This window comes from Oncorhynchus mykiss, chromosome 10, assembly GCF_057628025.1.
Source record: "Oncorhynchus mykiss isolate SJ-2025 chromosome 10, ASM5762802v1, whole genome shotgun sequence".
Taxonomy (NCBI): domain Eukaryota; kingdom Metazoa; phylum Chordata; class Actinopteri; order Salmoniformes; family Salmonidae; genus Oncorhynchus; species Oncorhynchus mykiss.
In genome coordinates this window covers 15,713,367-15,739,193 of record NC_143031.1, presented here as the reverse complement: position 1 = coordinate 15,739,193, position 25,827 = coordinate 15,713,367, and the positions used below count along the sequence as shown (strand labels likewise).

The 25,827-nt window shown below is 42.8% G+C and overlaps 1 protein-coding gene across 2 annotated transcripts; it reads right to left on the bottom strand.

Moving 5' to 3' along the window:
- Window positions 1–1,902: 1,902 nt before the first annotated feature.
- On the bottom strand, window positions 1,903–25,658 carry LOC110533411 (protein transport protein Sec24A). 2 transcript variants are annotated; one of them, XM_021617569.3, is made up of 24 exons: window positions 25,180–25,658; window positions 20,442–21,008; window positions 17,911–18,078; window positions 17,518–17,595; window positions 16,991–17,065; window positions 16,718–16,863; window positions 16,244–16,425; window positions 16,001–16,103; window positions 15,522–15,648; window positions 14,325–14,434; window positions 13,910–14,022; window positions 13,382–13,500; window positions 13,027–13,082; window positions 12,598–12,804; window positions 12,169–12,292; window positions 10,328–10,486; window positions 8,439–8,612; window positions 7,304–7,414; window positions 6,430–6,605; window positions 5,954–6,091; window positions 5,638–5,742; window positions 4,178–4,270; window positions 3,559–3,662; window positions 1,903–3,264 (listed from the first exon to the last, which is right to left on the bottom strand). In XM_021617569.3, the coding sequence occupies exons 1-24, from the start codon at window positions 25,235–25,237 to the stop codon at window positions 3,150–3,152; spliced, it is 3,408 nt and encodes a 1,135-aa protein (XP_021473244.1). In that variant the 5' UTR covers window positions 25,238–25,658; the 3' UTR covers window positions 1,903–3,149. The 2 variants fall into 2 exon arrangements, with proteins under 2 accessions (XP_021473244.1, XP_021473245.1); XM_021617570.3 differs by lacking the exon at window positions 17,518–17,595.
- Between the last annotated feature and the right edge of the window lie 169 nt (window positions 25,659–25,827).

Below are 25,827 nucleotides of genomic sequence, written 5' to 3'. Positions count from 1 at the left end.
GTTATGCAGGTTCCGAGTGAAACCAACAACATTATCCATTCAGTTAAAAAGAAACCTGGTGTATGTCATTATTGCGGGATTTCTGGTCATCGGCAACGAGAATGTCAGAAAATTAAACAGGATTTTCTGAGAAGTGGCCACGAGAAGCAGGGACCGTCTAAGGGAAAATGGAATCAAGACAACAGCCCAAATTACACAATGTTAGTGCAGAAATGTAAGAAGCTCTGTCTGACTCAGCAGCAGAGTTTGCTGGATGCTGTGGAGGTAAAGTAATAGACTCCCTCTTACATCCCATCTCAGCTGGTGTACATATGAAATCAGGTGGAATATATGTGAACATGATGGTTAACAACTTTGCAGTAGATCTTTTTAGTAGATACGGGTGCTGAAGTCACAGATTTTTCCATACAGTATCTTGTGCAAAAAAGATATGTCCTCAGTACACGGGCAAGAAGATGAGAGCAACAGGAGTGGGACACACACACACACACACACACACACACACACACACACACACACACACACACACACACACACACACACACACACACACACACACACACACACACACACACACACACACACACACACACACCAAACCATTATCAATTTATATTGGTCCAATAAAGATTGATGCAGGAATCTACAGTTCAGAACCATGCTATTTGGACTATGAAGAAACATTTGTGTGGAACTTTAGATATGGAATCAGTGTGCTTGACAGGTGTTGCCCCACCTTGCACAAAACAATATCCCATCAGCAAGGAAGCTATGGACGCTACTAAAGTATTGATTAAAGATCTATGGGACATGGGTATAGTTGAAAAGACACCATGTAATCGAGCTACTCTGATGTATCCTCCAGATACCACATTACTTGAACATGACTGTTATGAGTTGTTTTGGATCATCTCTCTGATGGGTTTATAGAGTTATTCGTTGGAAAACCCTGAGTTTATCTTATACACAGACGGCAGGCTACACAGGCAGGCTGGACATGGGTAGTTACTACAATGGACACCGTGATAACACAGGCATGTTAGATTTGAGAAAAGCAAACGTTCACTTTGAGTGACACAATGTTTAACTATTGCATACAACTCTCTAATTGGGAGTAACTCCCCAGGGGGGACATGATGTAGTGCCAGGACAGTGGGTGATGGTAAAAAAATGTGAGAGTCAGTAAAAGTTCAGGGTAAATCAGGATGGATACCGAAGTGTTCAAGATCACCGAAGTGTTCATGAGCGAAGTCCTTATCAACCAGTGGAACGGAAGAAGAATTCCTCAGTCCCGGCAGACTGTCAGAACATAATTTTTAATAGTTATGTGGGACTGATACCAGTGCGGAAGAGCTGGTCACTTTTAAAGGACTTTGTGAATGATTACCTTGACAATAGGAATCTTACTGTCTTGAAGATAGGTGAAAGATGTTTTCTTGTGAATTTCCACCTATGTACACTCAGCAGGCCTACACATTGCACACCCTTTGGTTTGTCCATTTTCATCCCACACGTTTTTACATACATTTTCCAAAATGTAACATTTCAATAGCTCCTTGGTCATGTGACCTACTAGACTCAAACAAGGTTCAGAATGGCCACTGATTACCCTTCTGTCACACCCTTTGGATTGTCCATTTTGGCCACTGATTACCCTTCTGTCGCACCCTTTGGATTGTCCATTTTGGCCACTGATTACCCTTCTGTCGCACCCTTTGGAGTGTCCATTTTGGCCACTGATTACCCTTCTGTCGCACCCTTTGGATTGTCCATTTTGGCTACTGATTACCCTTCTGTCAGTCCATTTTAATCTCACACATTTTTCATTTTCCAAACGTTCTAATTTCAATAGTCAGGAAACCTAAAACGTACTCTGCCCATCCATGACAAATCACAACTACGTTTAAAAAGTCCCAAACATTTTATTAGCGTCATTTCATCTTCATACTAAAATTAACAATTCTTTACCATTATAATGGAGTATTTTCAATATACAAGTATCAATAAGCATGATTAAAAGATCACAATGGCTTTGTTATATGTCCGTGTTAAAGAATTTCCCATATCCTATTATATTAAAATATTTAATATATAGTGTCTGTATTTAAACAGTTTCAATAATAAAAAGTGAGTTCCCATACAAGGCAATAACAGTATTTAATCAGATCGGGAATCTCATAAATTAAACTAAAAACAAAAAAAAGCTAGTTGTTTTGAATGTCCATGAGGAGAGGAGAATGGGTGAGTGAGTCTTTGAAGGAAAGACCTGACCCAAGAGATGAGACGGCATTCCATTGCTTAGGGGCAATTCCAATTCCACAGTAACAGACATCATGCATAGTTATGGTTTTGTTTAACTTTGCAATCACTGGTTTTTGTTTGAAATACTTTGTAAAGTGAAATATTTGAGTCTCAGTGTCACTGTTACCGTGGAATTCCCCTTAGTCAACAACATTCAAGGCAGGAAATTATAACGAGCTCTGTTCACCTTTAAAAACATCTACATTTCGGACTTTACATTAAGTCTAGAGATTTGTTCGACACAATAATAACCAAACTTCTGTCCTTTACCACTAATTGGTAGATGACTATTGTCATCATCGTAGCTGAGATATACTGTATTCTTATGCATAAGGGGACATCCAATAATAAACAGTCCGAGGTTAGACGATACTCCTTCAACATGGCCTTCAGCATGATACATATATTACTTTATTAACAAATACAACGGTGCTTTTTGAACAAGACTTCACATCCATAGCCAGAACTGTATCTGAAAAGATCTCTTAGAAAGCATAGTTCTATGAGAATAAACACTGATTTGCTCAATCACTGATGTACATAATATCGTGTCATGGATTCCCTGGTCTTGACAACATGTTCCATCTGAAAACAAAAAGAGCCAAATCAGAATTAGCCAAGTTGTCTCTGTCCATGTCCTGCTCACCACAAAGTTTGATCTGTTTGAGAGAAAGTCTGCGGATGGGGGGGCAATCTTTAAGAAAGGCAATGCTAGACAAGAATAGTGCGCCATAACTGAAGATGCTGAGAGAGGCAGCCGTCCCTGACAGGTTCAATCTTCCCAACGTTCGTTCACACACAGATGCACATCCTGTCAGAGTTCCCAGGGCTGACTCCATACGCTGCGTTTACTTGGAGACTTGCTGTTGGACGTGGAGTAAAAACTCATAGTAAGATAGGGCCGACTCTGTCCGATCCTCAATCATGTTCTGCATAAAGCTGGCTTTCAGTGGGCTCTCATCCCTGGAAAGGAACAGAAAAGGGAAGGTTGGATCCACAACATTTACACAGTCTCTTGCAGAATTGAACTCAGTCGTTTGACAGGTCAGCAAAACTCGCTGTCAAAGAGTTCAACCTGATCTTAATACTTCTCATTTAATTTTGGGCTTCAAACTCTAAACAGTGCACTACTTTTGTACCAGAGCTCTACGGGCCCTGGTAAAAAGTTATGAACTATTAAGGGAATAGGGGGCCATTTGGAATGCAGACATTGCCTCTGAACTCCCCCAGTGATCTCATCTAGTTACTACTGCCTACCTAATGACATGCAGGATGGGGAAAAAGGGCCTCTGTTCCCTCAGCCAGCCAACAAACGCTCTGGTTCTCTGGGACTCTGCCGTGTCCAACTCTGGGAGAAGGTTCTGGGAGATACAACACATTATAATAATATCTTTATGGTCTCCCTTTCAGGAAATGTGTTGCGCATTGCATTTTAAACAGCCTTATAGTGCAATATATACACACACACACAGTACAATATGTCACAAACAAAAGATACAACCAACACATGTGAATGAAGTGGTACATGGCCAATACACCAGGGCTAAGGGCTGTTCTTAAACACGACGCACCGCAGAGTGCCTGGATACAGCCCCTAGCCGTGTAATATAGGCCTTTTACAGCAAACCCAAGGTGCCTTATTGCTATTACATAAACTGGTTAACAATTTAATTGTAAAAAAAAATGGTGTCATACCCATTGTATATGGTCTGACATACCATGGCTTTCAGCCAATTGGCATTCAGGGCTCGAACCACTGTTTATTATACTGTGTTATAAACAGAGGTCTTGGTGAGCAATACAGAACCTTGTCAGGAGCAGGGGAGCTGGGCTAAGAGAAACAGTTGAAGGGGGAGCAGGTGCTTAGGTTCCTTACCATGTTCTGAGGCACAGCAGCGTAGTCTGGGACCCCCAGGACTTGCGTGAGGAAGTCGGGGTTGCAGTTTCTTCCGATCCAGATATAGATCACCTGTTGGAGAATGGAGAAGACTGAAGTCAGTCACATTGTGTTCGTGTTATGCATCTGTGTGTTTGTTGAGAAGAATCCACTGTAGATGTGTTGTAAGTCTATCTATTTTGTACGCCAAAATCATGCAAATTAGCGCAAGCTAAAGCATGATGGTAAAATGCATCCGACTGTTGATGATGCAATGTGTCAATGCTGTCATTGTAGCTGTCCCTAATAAATTAAACACCACATGACCAAATGTATGTGGACACCTGCTCATCCATCATCTCATTCCAAAATTATGGGCATCAATTTGGAGTTGGTCCCCCCTTTGCTACTATAACAGCCTGCACTCTTCTGGGAAGGCTTTTCACATGTAACATTACGTAAGGGACTTGCTTCCATTCAGCCACAAGAGCATTAGTGAGGTAGGGTACTGATGTTGGGTGATTAGGCCTGGCTCGCAAAGGTGTTTGATGGGGTTGAGGTCAGGGCTCTGTGCAGGCCAGTCAAGTTCTTCCACACCGATCGACAAACTATTTCTGTATGGACCTCGCTTTGCGCATGGGGGGCATTGTCATGCTGAAAACAAAAAAGGGCCTTCCCCAAACTGTTGCCACAAAGTTGGAAACACAGAATCGCCTAGAATGTCATTGTATGTTGTAGCATTAAGATTTCCCTTCACTGGAACTAAGGGAGCCTAGTCCGAACCATGAAAAACAGCCCAGACAACTGTTCCTCCTCCAAACGTTACAGTTGTGCATTGGGCCATGTAGCATTCTTCTGGCATCTCCCAAACCCAGATTCGTCCGTCGGACTGCCAGATGGTGAAGCGCGATTCATCACTCCAGAGAACACGTTTCCACGGCTCCAGAGTGCAATGGTTGCAAGCTTTATACCACTCCAGTCAAAGCTTGGCATTGCACGTTGATCTTAGGCTTGTGTGCGTCTACTCGGTCATGAAAACCCATTTCATGAAGCTCCCAACGCACAGTTCTTGTGCTGACATTGCTTCCAGAGGCAGTTTGAAACTCGGTAGTGTTGCAAATGAGGACAGATGATTTTTACACCCTATGCGCTTCAGCACCCGGCGGTCCTGTTCTTTGAGCGGCCTACCACTACGCTGCTGAGCAGTTGTTGCTCCTAGACGTTTCCACTTCACAATAATAGCACTTACAGTTGACCGGGGCAGCTCTAGCAGGGCAGGAGTGCCACATTGACAGTCACTGAGCTCTTCCCTTAAGGCCATTCTACTACCAATGTTTGTCTATGGATATTGTATTGGCTGTGTGCTCTATTTTATGGCTGAAATAGATGAATCCACTAATTTGAAAGGGGTGTCGACATACTTTTGCATATATGGTGTACATCATCATCATGCTACTAACCGAGCCAGCATCCATGAGGAAGGCCCCCTCTCTGCTCAGCTTCTCCACAGACAGCTGCTGGACTCTGGGCTGGGGGATGGCACGCTCACTGATGTTCAGGGCTCCCTGTGGAGGGGGTGGAAGGAGGGGGACGAAAAGAGAAGTTTGGTTAATAAAAGAGGAAAAGTGAAATATATCCACACGTCAGATGGAAGCCGAAGCGTAGACCTGAATATCCGTGTTCTTTCTTTAAATGATCTGAGTGTATAAGAGGTGATAAACTATAAAGTAGAGAGTGCTCTTCTCATTATCTATGCGCTGTTCCCCTAGCCCTCACCTCGTCAGTCAGGTCGTCCACGCGGTACAGCGCTGGGTGGATCATCAGCATGACGTAGGCCAGGGGCTGGTACTTCAGCTGACACATGGCAAACACACGGTCGTCCAGCCTGGTGCTTGTACCGGTTCGGAAGGCTTTCTGTGGACCACAGAGAATAAAAACAACAATAAGCCATGAAGCCAATAAAGGTAGCTTGGTCAGTTTCTGACTGACTGGATTTCTTATGGTGTTTTAAAGCTGGTTTTTATGCTATGCTGAGTTGTAATAACTACAGGAATAGCCTCTCTTCGGTGAAAGTTGAAATCCCAATGGGAAGTAGGCTTCATCCCACATGGCACCCTATTCCTTATATTGCACACTACTTTTTACCAGAGCCCAATGGGCCCTAGTCAAAAGTAGTGCAGGGAACAGGGTGCCATATGGGATGAAGCTGTAGACTGCCAGGGTACTAGCCAGGGAGTGGGTGGGTAGTGTACCTGTTTGAGCAGGGCCAGGATGTAGAGGGGGAACAGCCTGAGGCAGGCGGGGGCCAGGAGGCCAGGCTGCTGGATAGTGAGCACAGAGGTGCGGTAGGATGTCAGAGAGTCAATGGAAGCGTTGGTCATCGCGTCCCGGGCGTCACTCAAACTGGACGTCACCGAGCGATCCACAGCTAGAGGGGCAGGACACATCAGGAACATTTTTACCTCAGGGATTGGGATTCACAAGTTACATGATTGTACAGTACAAGTTTGCAGTCATGGCCTTCATTACAAAAGCAACCATTGGGTTCAATCATTTCTTGTTGCATATATAAGGGTAAACCAGCAATAATAGTACCTTATATTACAGTAGTTTCTCTTTAAAACAGGTAACACCATTTGGATAGTCCATCTGTAGATGCTCTACACACCATCTACTAACCCCCATTCTAACCCTAAACTTAGCCCTTACCCTAACCCTTATTCTAAACTTAAGCAACTGCTCGCTAAGTTTAGAGTTATCTGTAGAGCTTCAACAGATGGACTTTCCAGACCATCCAAATAATGTGACTGAATAACATGTAGAATAATAATATTTGATCAGTGACTGATACTAATAAAACCTCCAATACATTATAAGAAGATTAGTCTTCAGTCAGTTTGATTTAGCCACTTGGATTCCACAAAGGTCACAGTAACCAGGCAACCATCTGACATCACCATCTGTCCATGCAAATGAGGCAGCTATGGATGGCACTGTGTGGATGACAAGCGTGTTCTCACTAAAGACCACAGGATGATGGGACAGTCTAAGGACTTCACCTGGTACTGATGGAAATAAACATGCCTTTAATAACTACACCAACACTGCGTCCCTGGAACTACCTACCCATGCTAGCCAGCAGACCAGTGATGGCCTGGACATCAGCCCCAGCAAAGATGTCCGACAGGGAGTTGACAACAGGCAAACACATGGTGTGGACTCGAATTCTTCTCTCTCCTGTAGAAACAACACCAAGCGACAAGTTATTATTTCAGCATTACAATTGGTATGCATCGGAAATATATTTGTCAAGAAAGGAAACAAAACAAAACTATTTGGGACGCACCCAGTGAATCTAAACCAAGTAAATTCCACAGAAAAATAATGACAAAAGCTGTGTTTGAATACCCATACTAACATACTGTATACTACATACTTAATGAGAATATACACTACATACTATTAGTTCATTTTAGTTTACTGTATTCCAAAGGAAACCTTTCAGTTGAGTGTACTTGCACTTCGCCTGTCTACCGGAATTCGATGCAGTTACTATGCAACTTCTTGCTAGCATAACAAATACTAGCTAGACATCTTACGGACTTCATTAACAATGCCCATAGAGAAAGCACAACAACTATACCACGTAACTAAGCTATGTATGACGTGAATAATCAAGTCAATAAAAGTTATATAGTATATAGTTAATATACTGGCAAGTTCAATGTATTAGTAGCAAACCAAAGTTAGGTAGCTAGCCAACATACAAGCAACTGCTGTAATGATATGCTATGTGGTTCATAAGGTTAGCGTAGCTAACAAATTGTCAGACAACATAACATGTAATGTAACTTATTTGAAAAGTCATTACTTTATTACATTGCTCAACATTTTAACATTTGTCATTATTAGTTAAATGGATGAATTTGTATCCGCTCTCGGACTTCGGCAGCATCCCCCCCCCCCCCATTTTCTTCTAAATCTGAAAATGTGAAGCCACGCTCATTCTGAAGAATTGCATTATGGGCCCTAAAAGCATAGAAATAGTGTCCCACTTCTTGTATACTTTGAATTTTGGTGAATGTAGTACAACATCCAGGAACTTCTGGCATACTAACTATATTCATAGTATGAGCTATAAGCACACTACATACTCAAAGTACGTCACAAATAGTATGGTTAGTGTGAGTATTCGAACACAGCTAATCTTTTTATGGTAAAGCTCCCTACACCCCCATCACAGCAGCTCCAGACAGTGTACCTTTGCTGGATGTGTAGAGCAGCGCAGCCTGGAAGGAGACGGACTGCATGTCCACCAGGTTCTCCTCAATGGACATCTGCACAGCAAAGCCCGCGTCTGGGTTCACATTGGGCAGGGACAGCAGATCCGTGGAGCGCACAAAGAAGTTCCCATGGAACGTGTGGATGGACAAACCTGCATGGAAGTTGAGGGGTCAGAGTTATATATATATTATTTTCACAATAATCAACATACAAAAGAAATCATCCCTTTTTCAGGACCTGGTCTTTCAAAGATAATTCGCAAAAATCCAAATAACTTCACTGTAAAGGGTTTAAACACTGTTTCCCATGCTTATTCAATGAACCATAAACAATGAATGAACATGCACCTGTGGAACGGTCGTAAAGACACTAACAGCTTACAGACGGTAGGCAATTATGGTCACAGTTATGAAAACTCAGGATACTAAAGAGGCCTTTCTACTGACTCTGAAAAACACCAAAAGAAAGATGCCCAGGGTCCCTGCTCATCTGCGTGAACGTGCCTTAGGCATGCTGCAAGGTGGCATGAGGCAGATGTGGTCAGGGCTATAAATTGCAATGTCCGTACTATGAGACGCCACAGATAGCGCTACAGGGAGACAGGACGTAACGCTGATCGTCCTCGCAGTGGCAGACCACGTGTAACGACACCTGCACAGGATCGGTATATCCGAACATCACACCTGCGGGACAGGTACAGGATGGCAACAACAACTGCCCGAGTTACACCAGGAACGCACACTCTCCATCAGTGCTCTTACGGTCCGCAATAGGCTGAGAAAGGCTGGACTGAGGGCTTGTAGGCCTGTTGTAAGGCTAGGACTGGCAAAAAGTGCTCTTCACTGACGAGTCGCGGTTTTGTCTCACCAGGGATGATGGTCGAATTCGCGTTTATCTCCAAAGGAATGAGCGTTACACCGAGGCCTGTACTCTGGAACGGGATCGATTTGGAGGTGGAAAGTCAATCATGGTTTTGGGCTCTATGTCACAGCATCATCGGACTGAATTTGTTGTCGTTGCAGGCAATCTCAAAGCTGTGCGTTACAGGGAAGACATCCTCCTCCCTCATGTGGTACCCTTCCTGCAGGCTCATCCTGACATGACAATGCCACCAGCCATACTGCTCGTTCTGTGCATGATTTCCTGCAAGTGTTCTGCCATGGCCAGCGAAGAGCCTGGATCTCAATCCCATTGAGCACGTCTGGGACCGGTTGGATCGGAGGGTGAGGGCTAGGGCCATTCCCCCCAGAAATGTCCGGGAACTTGCAGGTGCCTTGGTGGAAGAGTGGGGTAACATCTCACAGCAAGTACTGGCAAATCTGGTGCAGTCCATGAGGAGGAGATGCACTGCAGTACTTAATGCAGATGGTGCCCACACCAGATACTGACTTACTTTTGATTTTGACCCCCCCTTTTTTCAGGGACACCTTATTCAATTTCTGTTAGTCACATGTCTATGGAACTTGTTCAGTTTATCTCAGTTGTTCGATCTTATGTTCATACAAATATTTAAACATGTTAAGTTTGCTGAAAAAAAACGCAGTTGACAGTGAGAGGACATTTCTTTCTTTGCTAAGTTTTGATATAGAAGTGGGTCCGAGAGATTTGAAATAAATACATTTAATCTGACAGTTTTTACTCCCAGATACTGAAATCAACTGGAGCACAGACAGACTCACAACCATACGTTTACAGGGTTCACAGTATCCTTCATCAATTGTCATTGAGATTTCCTTCAGCGAACACTTTCCACAAGGACGTTATAGAATATAATGTCTGACATTTAAAGTGCTGCTGCTTCCATGTGAAATAACATAATGCAAGGCAATCAACATAGTGAGAAAATATTGAGTGATGACTTGTTACCTTTAGTGCAGCGGATCCTCATTACAGCCTCCAAGCCAATCTTCCTGGTGAGGTACCTCTTGAGATCCTTCTGGAAGCACTCAACCCCGGCTGGGTTGTGCTGCTGCTGGTATGAGGGGTAGTAGTACACACTTCCTGCTGAGTACCTGGATATGCAAGCTGAGAGAACGAGAGAGAGAAGATGAAGCAGAGATTACACATGAGTCCAACCAGAGTAAGATGTTCTATACGAAGGGCCTTGTGGCATTTGAATAAATGAAAATTAAAAAACACAACATCTAACAATTTAAAAGGTTTTACTGGGTGAGACTTCATAAGAAAATCTGTCAATTGAAATAAATTAATTAGGTCCTAATCTACAGATTTCACATGGCACCGGGAATACAGATATACATACACCTGTTGGTCACAGATCCCTTAAGAAAAACCAGTCAGTATCTGGTGTGACCACCATTTACCTCATGCAGCGCAACTAATCTCATTCGCATAGAGTTGATCAGGTTGTTGAATGTTGTCACACTCCTTTTCAATGGCTGTACGGAGTTGCTGGATATTGGCAGGAACTGGAACACGTTGATGCAGAGCATCCCAAACGTGCTAAACTAAATGGGTGACATGTCTGGTGAGTATGCAGGCCATGGAATAACTGGGACATTTTCAGCTTCCATGAGGTGAGGGTGGCGGATGAATGGCACAACAATAGGCCTCAAATCTTGTCATGGTATCTCTTTGCATTCAAATTTCCATCGATAAAATGCAAAGTGTGTTCTTTTTCCATAGCTTATGCCTGCCTATACCATAACCGTACAGGCAACACAGGGCACTATGTTCACATCAGCAAACCGCTTGCACACACACCATATGCCCGGTAGAGTTGAAACCGGGAATCATCTGTGAAGAGCAAACTTCTCCAGCATGCCAGTGGCCATCAAAGGTGAGCATTTGGTGAAAAGGTGAGCATAACACTGAAGTCGGTTATTATGCCAAACCGCAGTCAGGTCAAGGACCCTGGTGAAGACGTCGAGAACACAGATGAGTTTCACTGAGACAGTGACAGTTTTTGCAGAAATGCTTTGGTTGTGCAAACCCAGTTTCATCAGCTATCTGAGTGGCTGGTCTCAGACAATCGCGCAGGTGAAGAAGCCGGATGTGGAGGCCCTGCACTGGCGTGGTTACACGTGGTCTGTACTGCCAAATTCTCCAAAACGTCATTGTAGGCAGCTTATGGTAGAGAAATTAACATGCAATTCTCTGGCAACAGCGCTGGTAGATATTCCTGCAGTCAGCATGCCAATTGCCCGCTCCCTCAACTTAAAACATCTGTGCATTGTGTTGTGACAAAACTGCACATTCAGAGTGGCCTTTTATTGTCCCCAGCACAAGGTGCACCTTTGTAATGATCGTGCGGTTTAATTGGCTTCTTGATATACCACACCTGTCAGGTGGATGGATTATCTTGGCAAAGGAGAAATGCTCACCAACAGGGATATCAACAAATCTGTGCACAGAATTTGAGAGAAAAGCTTTTTGTGCGTATGGAACATTTCTGGGATCTTTTATTTTAGCTCATAAAACATGGGATCGACACCGTAAAATGTTGCGTTTAGAATTTTGATCAGACATCAAAACAACATATGAAATCATGTCTTCACTATTATTCCACTATGTAGAAAATAGTAAAAATAAAGAAAAACCCTTAAGTAGGCATGTCCAAACTTTTGACAGGTACTGTATACAGCAACACAAACAGATAAAGAGCACTGCTGGCTGCTGAAATAAGGTGACTTTGTTAATAATAACACACTGAAGTTCAGATGTATCAGTCAGAAGGCACCACTCACCTAAAGAGGCCAGGTCACAGTACTGGGAGCTCAGTAGGAATAGGTCCACAGCCACCTGCTGTCCTGAACAGTCCAGGGCCAGCTTCTTATAGAAGTCTGTGGCAGGAGACAGGTTCGGGATATCCTGGGGAATCACCACCACACAATGAGCATAACAAAACATTTCTAAATGAGAATATAAGGCATAAGCAATGTCTGAAACTATATCTTGATTATTGAGAAAGATATCAAGTTTCAACCGCCACTGCAGAACAGATGTGCACACTGCATACTTCTCTTTACCAAGTAATTAAAAATAAATGTACAGCAAATGGTACCCCATTTCCTACACATGGGACCTTAAAAGTAGTTCACTGTATAGGTAATAGGGTGCCATTTTGGATACAAAATACATAAACCAGTGAGACCCAGGCTCTCGCTAGTCCCGACCTTGGCTGAAGCTCTCTGGTTGGGGTCCTCTCTGGACTTGAGGGCCCCCACGCCCAGTTTGGGCAGCTGGGTCTGGAAGACGGACACGCGCCCCCCGGTGGGCGACAGCAGCTTGAAGGCTGCCTGCAGGGCCGGGCCCAGAGCAGACTGGGTCTCCATGGTCTTGCCAAACATCTGGGGCAAGCTCTTCAGCAGATCCTGCACCAGCTGTACGAATAAAAACACATTTTTCAATAAAGTTATCAAATGCAATACAGTGTAAGAGGTTCAGGCAAAAAAAAGTTACCCAATGTGAGTGTGTCTTGATGCATTTTCACGATGTTGCTGTGAATAGTTTTACAGATTGGACTTGTAACATTTTCGTTTAACATTTTGTTGAGAGCCTGTCTCTGAGGAATCTGCACAGGAATGGTTTTAAGAGCTCCTTACCTCCTTGCATTCATTGAGGTTCACTAAAAGGCTGTCTGGTGTTGGTAAAAATATATCTGGGAGAAAGGAAAAAACAGCATAGAAGACCTTTAGACCACTGCAACCTCCTGAAATAAAGACTTTAAAAGTACAGCATCATTTATATTGCAGCCCTATCTATAGGGTGTTTTTCCATGTTGTCACAACTTATACACTGATGAAGCCCGATTGGGTGAGCATGTGTCACAAAATAACAAATACATTTTCCTTTCTTTCACTGCAAATAGTGAGTGTGGACCTTCCTCATTTTCCTAAGCATTTCTAGACAGCGAATTATTCTAATGACAAAGCTTGTAAGCACTTTCTGGTCTCTCACCTTCAATGTCCGAGACGATGAGCATCTGTGGTTGGGCCAGGCCTTCCTGGAGGTTGTAGAAGTGGATGGTGCTGTCAAAGGAGATGAAGCCAATCTTTGTCCTGGAGTCTCCAGGGAGCCTGGAACACACATGGTCAGTCAGCCGATACTCACAGGTTACAGTGATGTGTGGTCCGGTTCAGTTAATATTGACTTTCTTCTTATTGCTCAATACTTCTGTAAGTTATTTTATTTCTGTGTCTGAATCACTTTTTGTTATTAATCTTAATGACAAAAATGTGTATATAGTCACATTAAAAACTCAAATACACATTGTTTTAGGGCTATCTGATGCTAAACTGAAGTCTTTAAGCTACCTAGTATTGATCAGTACAGAATATGTTATTACATAGCTTAATAGGACAATACGTAATGAACCATCATATCAGGGCTGTGGACATTATCCCAGGAGTGTATTTAATCTGCATCCCAATGGCTTCCAGGTGCCATTTGGGAAGCATCCTCAGTCTGTAACTGATGTACACATACGCGTTGATGTTCTCCAGCAGTGACTGACAGACGACATCTAGGTATCCCGTTTCCACGGCGTTGTGGGATACATCCAGCACGAAGAGATAAACGGCAGGCTGGGGGGGTCTCAGCTGAGGATGACAGGTTTAACACTATCAATACAAACACACTGATACACCACACTCTCTTACCACATCCTAACAAAACATGCAAATGATTCCTAGATAAACAACTCCAAGAAATCATAAACAACATGGAGTCAGAAAGCCTGATGGAATCACTATGAACGTGGCAACAGTGGAACACTGCTCATTTCATCTGCATTTAAGTAGCAGATAAAAGGGGGGAATGTAACCACTTACCACAGATTCAGGCAAAATAACATGCAATGCTTTAAATAGACAAATCTTAAAACTATTTAATGTGTATTTACCATGTATTCTGAGGGTGCGATGAACTCGATGGTGGCGTTCTGGACCTCAGGTCTTTTGTGTGGCTCTCCGTACGATCTGGTGACTGGGTTGTACATGAATTCCTCTGGAACTGCACAACAAACATGGAGGTTGTCATCAGTCAGAAAATAACAGGACTGTCCATCACTACCGTCATCAGGTGAATGAAATTCTGAACGTTTAGGTCAAAGCTATGTGCTGGAATATATTGGTAGAGCATGGGTGAAGTTAGGCCTTGGTGCTCAAGTGAATGTCCTTTTTCCGCTTCAGACCAGCCTAAATTCTCACTTAAAACATGTGTTTGGAATTAACTTCAAATCTATGATACGCCCCCACTTAACATACTGCTTGACTAGTTGGGCCCAAGCTTGCTGTACAACATTAAAACCTATTCAGTCTGTCTACAAACAGCCTCTCAAAGTGCTTGATAGGAAGCCCAGTAGCCATCATCACTGTTACATCCTGAGAAAGCATGAGCTCCTGAGTTGGGAAAATCTTGTGCAATACACCGACGCATGTCTTGTATTCAAGATCCTAAATGGCCTGGCTCCCCTTCCACTCAGTATTTTTGTTAAACAGAAAACCCAAACATATGGCAGCATATCCACAAGGTCTGCCATGAGAGGTGACTATAGTTCCCTTAAGGAAAAGCACCTTTACTAAATCCGCTTTCTCTGTGAGAGCTTCCCATGTCTGGAATACACCGCCATCAGACACACAACTGCACCACCTTCACACTTTCACAAAATGTATGAATACATGGCTAAAGGGCAATCAGATTTGTGAACATAATCCCTAGCTGTGTTTTGCCGCTTTCCATGTTGTCTGTAGCTTTTGAGGTGTGGAAACAACTGTTGCTTTTATGAATTTTGTCTTGCTGCTTTTTGTTCTATGTTGCTCTGTCTGTATGCTTCATCTTGCTTGTCCTATGTTGCTCTGCGTGTGCTCACTGCTCAATGATTGTCTATATTGTAATTGTTTTTAATAACCTGCCCAGGGACTGCGGTTGAAAATTAGCTGGCTGGCTAAAACCGTCACTTTTACTGAAACGTTGATTAATGTGGACTGTCCCTGTAAAAATAAAATAAACTTAAACATTGGATGTGGTCAAAAGTGGTGCCGAATATGGGGAATAGACAGGGTGTCATTTAAGAGGAGCTCGTGGCTGTGGTCCTTACCGTCGTTGACCCGGTAGCACAGGTTACACTTCCATCTCCTCTGGTCCAGGAAGGTCACGAAGGGGTTGATATATGTCCTGCAGGAGCGACACCGCACTATAGTGCTGGAGGTGACCACAGGCAGTTGCTGCAGTGTACAGAAAGAAAAAAAAATAAAACAAATAAAGTACAATCGGATTGGTACATCATTTAAAAAAAAAAAGCTGTAACCATTGATTCTTGAAGAATAAAACTTAATACAGCTAGTTGCTGCAGTTCACAGAAAAATCATACCCTTAGGACATGTTAGGTTATGACAATCGTCAATGCCAAGTTCCATACAAATTAAAAACATAAAATTACATTTAAAAGACATGATCATAGATGCGTAGATTAAATACAGTTATTCTAGGCTAAATGCATTCTTCTATCTTTTACCAGAAGATGGAAGGGTTGAAGGAAGTCTACTGAGGGTTGGGAGATAGTGGGCAACATCTTACCGAGAGATCTTTGAAGGGGTGGAGCAGCAAGCCGAGTGGAAGCTTGGCTTTGTTTAACAGAGACTGGGTCTGGGGGATGTTGGTCAGGGTACTGCGGAAGACCCTGTAGAGAGATGAGGCAAGAGAAACAACAGGTCTAAACCAGTACATTTCACAGTAAAAGTACATTAACACTTTTGACAATATTCAACATTCTGGTGGGGATTGACATTGAAAAACAGTGCCAGACAAACTATCACTCACTCTGGGTGACAGTTGATTTTCTGCAGGTCCTGGGGCAGGCAGGGTGTAGGAGGGGTGATGGGGCCCGGGGGGAGCAGGTTCCTCTCCTGCAGCAGGTTAACCACCCTCAGGGTCTCAGGGGTCTGGGACTGCAGACTCAAACCAGCCAGGGAGGGGCTCAGCTGGGCTGGACCTGCAGACGGCTGTGGAGGAAACATAGTACAGTGGTGAGTACAATGAACAAAGGCCTGGTCAAAAGACATGCACTATATGGAATAGGGTGCCATATGGGACGCAACACTGGTAAGTTTCAATATTTGAACAGTCTATCCATGTACCATTTCAACATTCAGATTTCATTTTAAAATGTTTAAGTGTTCACGTGATCAGACAAGTGCTAAACTCTGTATATAATAGAGAAAGTTGAGCATTGTACTGTTAGTATGTCAGTCTTGGATTTGGTTTGAGAAAGCAGAGAGCAGTCTGGTGTTTTACCTGCTGGTATGACTGAGGTGCATGGCTGTAAGGCTGCGTCTGGGCCTGCATGGGGGAGGCGGAGGTGTTCTGGTACCCTGGGGGTAAAGAGGGGTAGGACAGACCCATGTGTCGAACAGGGGGGGCTGGCTGCTGGGGTGGGCCAGCTATAGGGACAAGTACCAAAACAGGCCTCATGTCAGTTCTGAGTGTTGCTAGCAGTAAATATAGGGGACTAAAATGTAATATTAGTCATTCATTTCTGATTAAACTATGGAGTAGTAGAGGACTTACCCATTTTAGGGCTTGTCTCCAAGTGATCAAAGCTGTTGGGAACTTGAGCGCCATTAGCAGGTGTGGGTATGTGTCCTGTTACAGAGCAAAGATTCCAGAGTCAGGATGAGTTTAGTTTAGTTTTTTTTTGGGGGGGGGGGGGGGGGGGGGGAGTGTTGACAAAATGTTTTTGGAGAACTTAGTAATTAGCATAGATGTTTTTGTTTTATGTTTCAGGTCACTTTGTTTCATTGCCACATGAGGGGAAATTTAGGATTTGCATCTTCAACGCACCTAATTTCAGTCACAATGAAAGACATTAAGACATAATTTAATGAAAAATCTGATACCCATGAGGTCACTAAAATGTAATAATGGCAAAAACTAAGACAGTATTGAATGTAAACACAGAATATCTGAAAGATCCATGGAAGTTCTCTAGGCCTTTTCTCTAAGAAACCATGCTAAAAATCTAATAGAGGACATCAAAAGTACACAGGGACCACATACACACAAGTACCACAACACTGATAGTTACTAAACCACACCTGGACACTCAATATCATTCTCCTGGTTGTCGTACTCAGTGTGGGCAGCATCATCACTAGCATCACTCCCACACTGAGCTGTCACGGTGGGAGGAAAGAGAAGGAAATGAGACCCCAAGGGTGGCTGCTGGAGATACTCGGATACAACCCCCCCCCCACTAAAACTTCAATTTACAACAAATAAACTACAAATATATGTGGATGCTTCAAAGACCAAGGTAAACAACATATTATTAGATGAGAGGATAAAAACAAAAAGTCTCAGAGTAGGAGTGCTGATCTAGGATCAGGTTACCCTCTAATTCATTATGATTTAAAATACAAAACTGAACATGGATCAGCACTCCTGCTCTGAGATGTAAGACTACGGTCCCTAAACTGATATTTACTTACCATCAGTCTTGGCGCCAAAGGGAAGGGGAGGGGTAGCATTGCCCATGGGGGGTGGAGTGGGTCTCATCGAGGGTGTGGGTCCTGTAGGTGGGTGGCCGTAAGGTGCTGTCATACCTGGCTGGTATGTGTGAGGAGCAGCCACAGGGTTCATTGGAGGAGGGGCAGAGCCTGGACAACCACAACAACATATCATTCAGGATAATTTGCCATACATATTAAAATGTCCTATCACAACCCTCAACACAAACCTTGGCCAATGTTAACATAACAATTAGATATTTACAGAAGTGGCTCCTACATAGTCTTGTGCTGCCAGCCCATGCATCACTGGCTTGGTCGAGGCTAACCTGTACATAGGCCTAACCTAAGGCAATAAAACTGGCACCTATAGGCTGCATGATGATACCTGATGCATATCATGACAATGTAGCCTATGGCTGCATTTACACAGGCAGCCCAACTCTGATTTTCATTTCACAAGTCTTTTGACTCTGAAAAAAAATGTGATATGATTTGTCAAAAGACCAATTAGCCATAGAGAAATTGAGTATATCGTATATGGTATGGGGACTATCGTGCATAAGAGGAAACTAGGCCCCTCTGGGGAGAGTAACATTATATCCCTACACTGGAGGTGACGAGTCCCATGACAGCTGATGCTGGTGACCCAGAGCTAGCTAATGTCACTGAACCCCAGTACCTACAGAGACTACACTGACTGGTGCATTTCAGACAAGAGTGAACCATTCTTCCAATAGCAAAAATCTGTCATTCAGATAATGTAAGTGTGAATATACTGTCATCAAATCAATTTGAATGAAAATAGTCAACTGGCCAAATTGGAGTGAATCCTATTCAAAATCAGTCATCAAGGAGTCATCCTTGATGCCTAACGTGATATTTCTTACACCACATTGTTACATAATGCGATGATCGTCATTCATGAATCACTGATGTCGTCTGACCACATAACAGCCACACACCAGAAATACCGCTAGTGGTGTGGGTGAGTCCTGAGTAAGTGACTAAACTGCCTATCTGAACCCAGGAAATGACGCTTACCCAGACTTGCACTGCCTCTACGGACATTCACAAGACTATATACGCACACACACTGACACTCTCACACACAGGTTTGCAAAGGGAAGGTGAATTACTAGAAACTTTACCAGATTTTTTAACCAGAATTTTATAATCTAAATCAGAATTATCCGATTTTTACAGACATCTAATTATCTCAGGTTCTCTGTGTGGGCTCATCACATAAAAATATATGAAATAATTAAAGAAGATGGTTTTCAATTTAGTGAATACTATTGGTGTTTAAAATGAGGGTTTCAGCATGATTCTATATAGCGCAGACATATTTTACTATGTTAATGTGTCTTTGTTTTGGTGGCAAACTGTTGTCAGTTGTGAAATAAGTCAATAGCTAGAAGGGTTGCAGAGTTAATTGAAAATAATGCCATTGCTGATTAGATGTTTTTTTTCATTAATTAGGCTATTTTCTCTATCTACTAGAAACTCATGAACAGACACAGATATAAAAAAGGAACACTATAAATGCATATTTATTTTCAGCTATTCCAGTATAAATTACCAAAATGTACTGAAGAACAGGCGCACACACCCCCTGCTGCTACTCTGTTCTTAATCTTATTATTATTACTACATATCCTGATGCCTAGTCACTTTACTCTGCCTTCATGTCCATATCTACCTCAAATACCTCTGCACATTGATCTGGTACACTGCCACCAGCCTATACCGTTGACACCAGGCAGGTTGGGGCCATGGACTCATGCTATTTACGCCATCAGCATGACGCAACAGGACCCGGGATTAGTCGGACCAGGCAAAGTTCTTCCACTCTTCAGTTGTCCAGTGTTGGTGATCGAGTGCCCACTGGAGCCCTTCTTGTGATCTATCCTGATGCCTTGTCACTTTACCCTGCCTTCATGTCCATATCTACCTCAAATACCTTATTACCCTGTTCATTTAATTCCTTGTTTTAATACTTGTATTTTGTATTATATGTTTGTTTATCTGCATCGTTGGTAAAGGTTTGTAATCAATAATTTCATGGTAATGTCTACACCTATGGTATTCAGCACATGCGGCAATACAATCTGTTTTTGATTTGATATTGGTGACGGATTTGAATATCACCAGAGGTTACTGGAACTCTCCATCGGTCCCTGGACAACTTTTCAAGAGTGTCTGCCAAGAAGATATGTGCAGCCAATTGGATGTGTGTGTGTGTGTGTGTGTGTCAGCAGGGGGCAATGTCCACTTCCAACATCAGCTTGCTAGAACACTTCTGGCGCTTCCCTGTGACATCATAGTGACCTGTTGTTACTGTTGTTACTCCTGATATGAAGTGTCACTACACAGTCAAACCACCAGTCAATGTCATAACATCATAATGCCTAAATGTTTTTCAACCAAGTGTTTTTCATCATAGGAAGTCAAACTGCTGTAGCATATGTAACAGTGTGTTAATCACAGAGCCCTTCTGCACTGCGTTTTACCTGGCTGGGTGGATCTGTGGAGGGAGGTAGGAGGCAAGGGAGGACCCGAGGGTTGCATGGCGTTGTGGTAGACAGGAGAAGGAGCAGCGCTGTACCCCGCCGAGGGGGCCTGGAGTGGTGCCAAGTTAGGCGAGGAGGTCACGTGATTATCCACAAACGCGAGGGGAGGAGTGGCCATAGGAGGCGGCGCCCCCATTGGTGGAGGAGCTCCCATCAGTGGAAGGGCCCCATACTGCCAGGCTGGGGGGTGCTGGTAGTAGCTGTTAGCAGACACAGGTAGAGCAGGGGTGACCTGCGCTGGGGGCATCCTGAGGCCTGGGCAAGGGCTGGTGGATTGAGGGGGTGTCATGGGGTGGGGAGGTCCCATAGGAGGCCTGTTTAACATGGGCTGACCTGGGGAGGCCTGGTAAGAGCTGACTGGTGGGATGGGCTGGTAGGGCCCAGAGTTATAGAGTCCAGGGCCAGGTGGCATGGGGCCCTTGGCTTGCATTGGGTTGTATGGAGGCTGGTGGGCCATGTTGTAACCCGGTCCTGGTGGCTGCAGCACTACTTGATTCTGTAAGGGACCTGGAAGACAGGATCATGACAGATTAGACTACAGGCCAGAATTTGACATAAAATACAGCAACACACTGACATCCCATGTGAATATCCCATGACTATAGTCTGCATTCCAAAGGCCTGAAGAGTAATAGCTGACTACCTCATTTGCCTGCCAGTTAATAAAAAAGATGAGAAAATGTTTCATTACTAGATGTAGAACTGCCTGGCAGTATTGATTACAATTGCAATTACAATTGTCCTACAACAGTTTGTGGCTCTGAAGAAGGATTTGGGCTAGATAACTTTGAGAGTATCAAAAACATCAGGCTAAATGCAATAGGGCTGGGAATTGACAGGGACCTCCCAATACAATATTTTCACAATACTTTAGGTGCCAATACGATATGTATTGCGATTCTCACGATTCTATATGTATTGTGATACGATACTGTGATTTCATTGCGTTTCGATGTCCAAACAATATGCTCACCATATATATGTCTGATGCAGAGGGACAAGAGAGCCATGAGAAAACAAGTTTAGATCAGTCACAGAAAGTGCTGAAAACAAATTGGCACCCCATTTCAAAAGATGGAGAATATGCTATAAAGGGCAAATACTGGAGTTTGTGCAGGTACAGCAAGCTTGCCCAAAATAATATTGCGATATTGTAAAAACTATATAAGTTATAATTTATTTAAATATATTGTCAAAAATAATATCCCGATATGTAACTATTGATTACCCCCCCCCCCCCCCCCATCACTAAATAGCAGTGAGGGAAATTGGGATGAAAATACAGACAAAGTCTCCAAAATAAGGCAAACGATATGTGGACAGACTGACACAGCAATCACATTTCTCAACACAGTAACGGTGCAGGATATAGTCTAATCTCACCTGGACGACACTCCTGTACTGACAGTGAATGTAAATAGAGGATCTGAACAAATGATACTAGACACAAAAACAGAACAGAAAGAGCTTTTCCAAATAAATACTCCTCCTAACCTTGAAGATTGTTAGGTAGAAACAGGGTTTACTATAATTAAATAGTCATGACTGACTGGCGGCAACAGCGTGCTACATGTCCAACAAGTCTTGAGCTACATTACAGGCCAGGATAAACAGGTGGGATTAGAAAACAACTCCTCAATGGTGAAGATTAACACCCATAATCCCTGTCTTTCCGGGCAGCGCCAGTGAAATCGCCAACATTAAGCTGCCTGCTGGCCACAGTGATTGTGTTGAAGGCTTCCCTCCAATCACAGTGAACCTGGCCTGTGCCGGGTACACATGCTCAGCCAATTAGAGGCAAGTATAAGAGTCAAACATGGAGACAAAATCTTAGCACAGCTGTACAGCAAACAGGTCACTGATAAAATATGCAATCATTTCGATAAGTGCACTGCTTAGGCAGTCAGAATGATCAGAGTTCAAAAACCTGTTGGAGTAGAGACTTTTTATTGCCTCGAATACAGAGACAAGGAAAATATGAAGCTTAATCATAAATCATCAATAGCCAAACCCAACAGCATAAAGAACATGTCCTGCTCTAATCGAAACACTCTCTGGTTATCTATAGACAAAGAATGAGTACTACTGGTTCTGTACAAATAACACAGTTTGACAGTTATGTTTAATTCAGTCCAGTTGGATGGTTAACATTCCCTCCAGAGATTATTGATATGAAACAGTTTTCAAACTGTACACAGTCAAAAGTTTATATACACATACTCATTCAAGAGTTCGTCTCTATTTTGACTTGTGTGTACTACATAATTTTTTACATTGTAGAATAGTGATGACATCAAATCTATGAAATAACACATATGGAATAATGTAGTAAGGAAAAAAAAGTGTTAAATCAATATATCGTATATTCTTCAAAGGAGCCACCCTTTGCCTTGACAGCTTTGCACACTCTTGGCATTCTCTCAAGCAGCTTCACCATCTCAAATTGGGTTGCGGTCAGATGATTGTGGGGGCCACGTCATCTAATGCAGCACTCCATCACTCTCCTTCTTGGTAAAATAGCCCTTGAACACCCTGGGTCATTGTCCTGTTGAAAAATAAATGATAGTCCCACTAAGCACCAACCAGATGGGATGGTGTTTCGCGGCAGAATGCTGTGGTAGCCATGTTGATTAAGTGTGCCTTGAATCCTAAATAAATCACTGACCGTGTCACCACCAAAGCACCTCCACATCACACCACCTCCACCACGGAGGGAACCTCACATGCAGAGATCATCCGCTCACCTACTCCGCGTCTCTCAAAGACGCAGCGGTTGGAACCAAAAATCACAAATTTGCTCTCATCAGACCAGAGTACAGATTTCCACCAGTCTAATATCCTTTGCTCGTGTTTCTTGGCCCAAGCAAGTCTTCTTCTTATTGGTGTCTTTTAGTAGTGGTTTCTTTGCAGCATTTTCCACCATGAAGGCCTGATTCACGCAGTCTCCTCTGAACAGTTGATGTTGAGAAGTGTCTTGTTACTTGAACTCTGTGAAGCATTTATTTTGGCTGCAATCTGAGGTGCAGTTAACTAATGAACTTATCCTCTGTAGCAAAGGTAACTCTGGATCTTCCTTTCCTGTGGCGTTCCTCTTGAGAGCCAGTTTCATCATATCGTTTGATGGTTTTTGCGACTGCACTCGAAGAAACTTTCAAAGTTCTTGAAATGTTCCAGATTGACTGACCTTCATGTCTTAAAGTAATGATGGACTGCTGTTTCTCTTTGCTTATTTGAGCTGTTCTTGCCATAATATGGACTTGGTGTTTTACCAAATAGGGCTCTCTTCTGTATACCAACCCTACCTTGTCACAACACAACTGATTGGCTCAAACACAATGAGGAAAGAAATTCCACAAATTAACTTGAGGCATACCTGCTAATTGAAATGCATTCCAGGTGACTACATCATGAAGCTGGTTGAGAGAATGCCAAGTGTGGGCAAAGCTGTCATCAAGGCAAAAAGTGGCTACTGATGAATCTCAAATATAAAAAATATTTTTATTGTTTAACACTTTTTGGTTACTACAAGATTTCATGTGTTATTTCATAGTTTTGATGTCTTCACTATTATTCTACAATGTGGAAAGTAGTAAATAAATAAAGAGAACCCCCTGGAATGAGTAAGTGTGTCCAAACTTTTGACTGGTACTGTATGTATGTATGTACTTTATATGTCATTCAGGGAGAGAAATGCCAGACAAAAAGTATATTTATACTACTGAATTTAAAAGTAAAAAAAAGTAATGCAACTAAAACGGATCGTCCCAATGTGCCACATGTGCACAGAGGTAGAGCACAAAAAAAGCGCTGTGGTACGTCATTCACTTCTGAGTAGATGTTGCAAAGCATAATACGATTATAACTATAATTTTACATTTTATGTGACACCAGCCAAGTGATTCGAAAAAGGCAACGAAGTACGCAACGAAGTCACGCGACCCTTACACAAAGAACCTCAACAAATGAGAGGAAGGTTTAGCCCTAAACAAAGACTAAATCAACTAGAGGATGAAAGTTTAGCAGTCGACAGGGTATCAATCAAATTACAAGACTCAAATTGTATAGCTAATATTTTTGGTCAATTACCCAAATATAAGATCCACGTACGCGTCAACTAGTTATAGCTAACTACAGTAGAAAATTGGCTAGCTCAACTGACAACTTGTAGCATCATCATGACCCAAACTATCAGTCTCTCCCCTGAACTTGATCTTCAATTGAGTTGACTAACGTCATTCAAGGTAGCACTAGTCGCTAGCTAACGTTAATTATCAGTTAGACTAGAGACTGACACAAATTGCAGCTATAACTAAGTGTAGATAGCTAGATACGTCAGTAAATTTGTCAACGACTAGCTAAAACAGATTATCCTAGCTAGCTCAAAGTTAGGTATCAATCAAAGCGATCACTTATATCCAAATGCTAACTTAACTAACATGAACAATGTTAATTTAAAACTGTAGTCTTGATAAGCGTAAATTAGCTCACCACTAACATTAGCCATCTTTTAGGTTAGCATTATTCGCAAGGCAGCAAGCTAATGTAGTTAGCTAGCCAGCTTGCTAACCAGCCAAATCAGATTAGGATAAAGTAAAAGCCTATCTTGTTAACGCGCTAGTTACTAAACAGTTGTGATTAGGTAATGTTAGCTAGCTAATATTAATGCGAAATTGCTCACCATTTGCGTATGGCTGTCCTCCTGGTCCATTCTGAAAGTTGAACCCCGTACTGGACATCTTGAAATAGACACCGACCGTAATCAAATTTAAAAGCTTCGTTGGCGAATAGTTAGCTGCGTCTTACTTAGCTAACCAGCTAAGATAGCTGTTTAGCTAGCAATGGGATATGTTTGTTTAACGGAGCGTCTTTCAGGTTGAAAAAAAAAAAAAGTGAATTAGTCGACTCGTTAGCTATCACAGACCATGGTTAGGACCGTTCCCCGTCCAACTACGGGTGTAGGCCTTGTCAATAAAATCGTGTGAGACTGTCCTTTCCGTAATATCTGTGTTCCTTCACTCTTCTTGGGATTCCCCACCCAGCACGAACACGTAAAACCTCTTCAAGCATGCGCAGTTGGTACACGTGGCACTTCCTGTGCATAGTGGATTTCTACAGTACTGGAAACACTCGCAATGTTGTACTGTCTTCGCTTCCTCTGATGTTTGAGTAAAAACATGTAGGATCGGTTAAATAGATGGTGACAGACTGTGTATTACAAATACAATTAGTTTATATAAAACCAGACTAATGGTTAACTTTTTAATTAATTCGTTTCTCCAGGGTTTCTCCTGGAGTTGAAGACTCTGGACTGGTAGGAGAAACATGT

Excerpts from the sequence above, each read along its gene's own strand:
- LOC110533411 (XM_021617569.3), bottom strand. The coding sequence starts at position 25,237 with ATGTCCAGTACGGGGTTCAACTTTCAGAATGGACCAGGAGGACAGCCA. Across the intron at positions 14,435-15,521 it reads GTGCTACCGGGTCAACGACG|TTCCAGAGGAATTCATGTAC; the intron begins GTAAGGACCACA and ends TTTGTTGTGCAG. Across the intron at positions 10,487-12,168 it reads CTGTGACCTGGCCTCTTTAG|CTTGCATATCCAGGTACTCA; the intron begins GTGAGTGGTGCC and ends TCGTTCTCTCAG.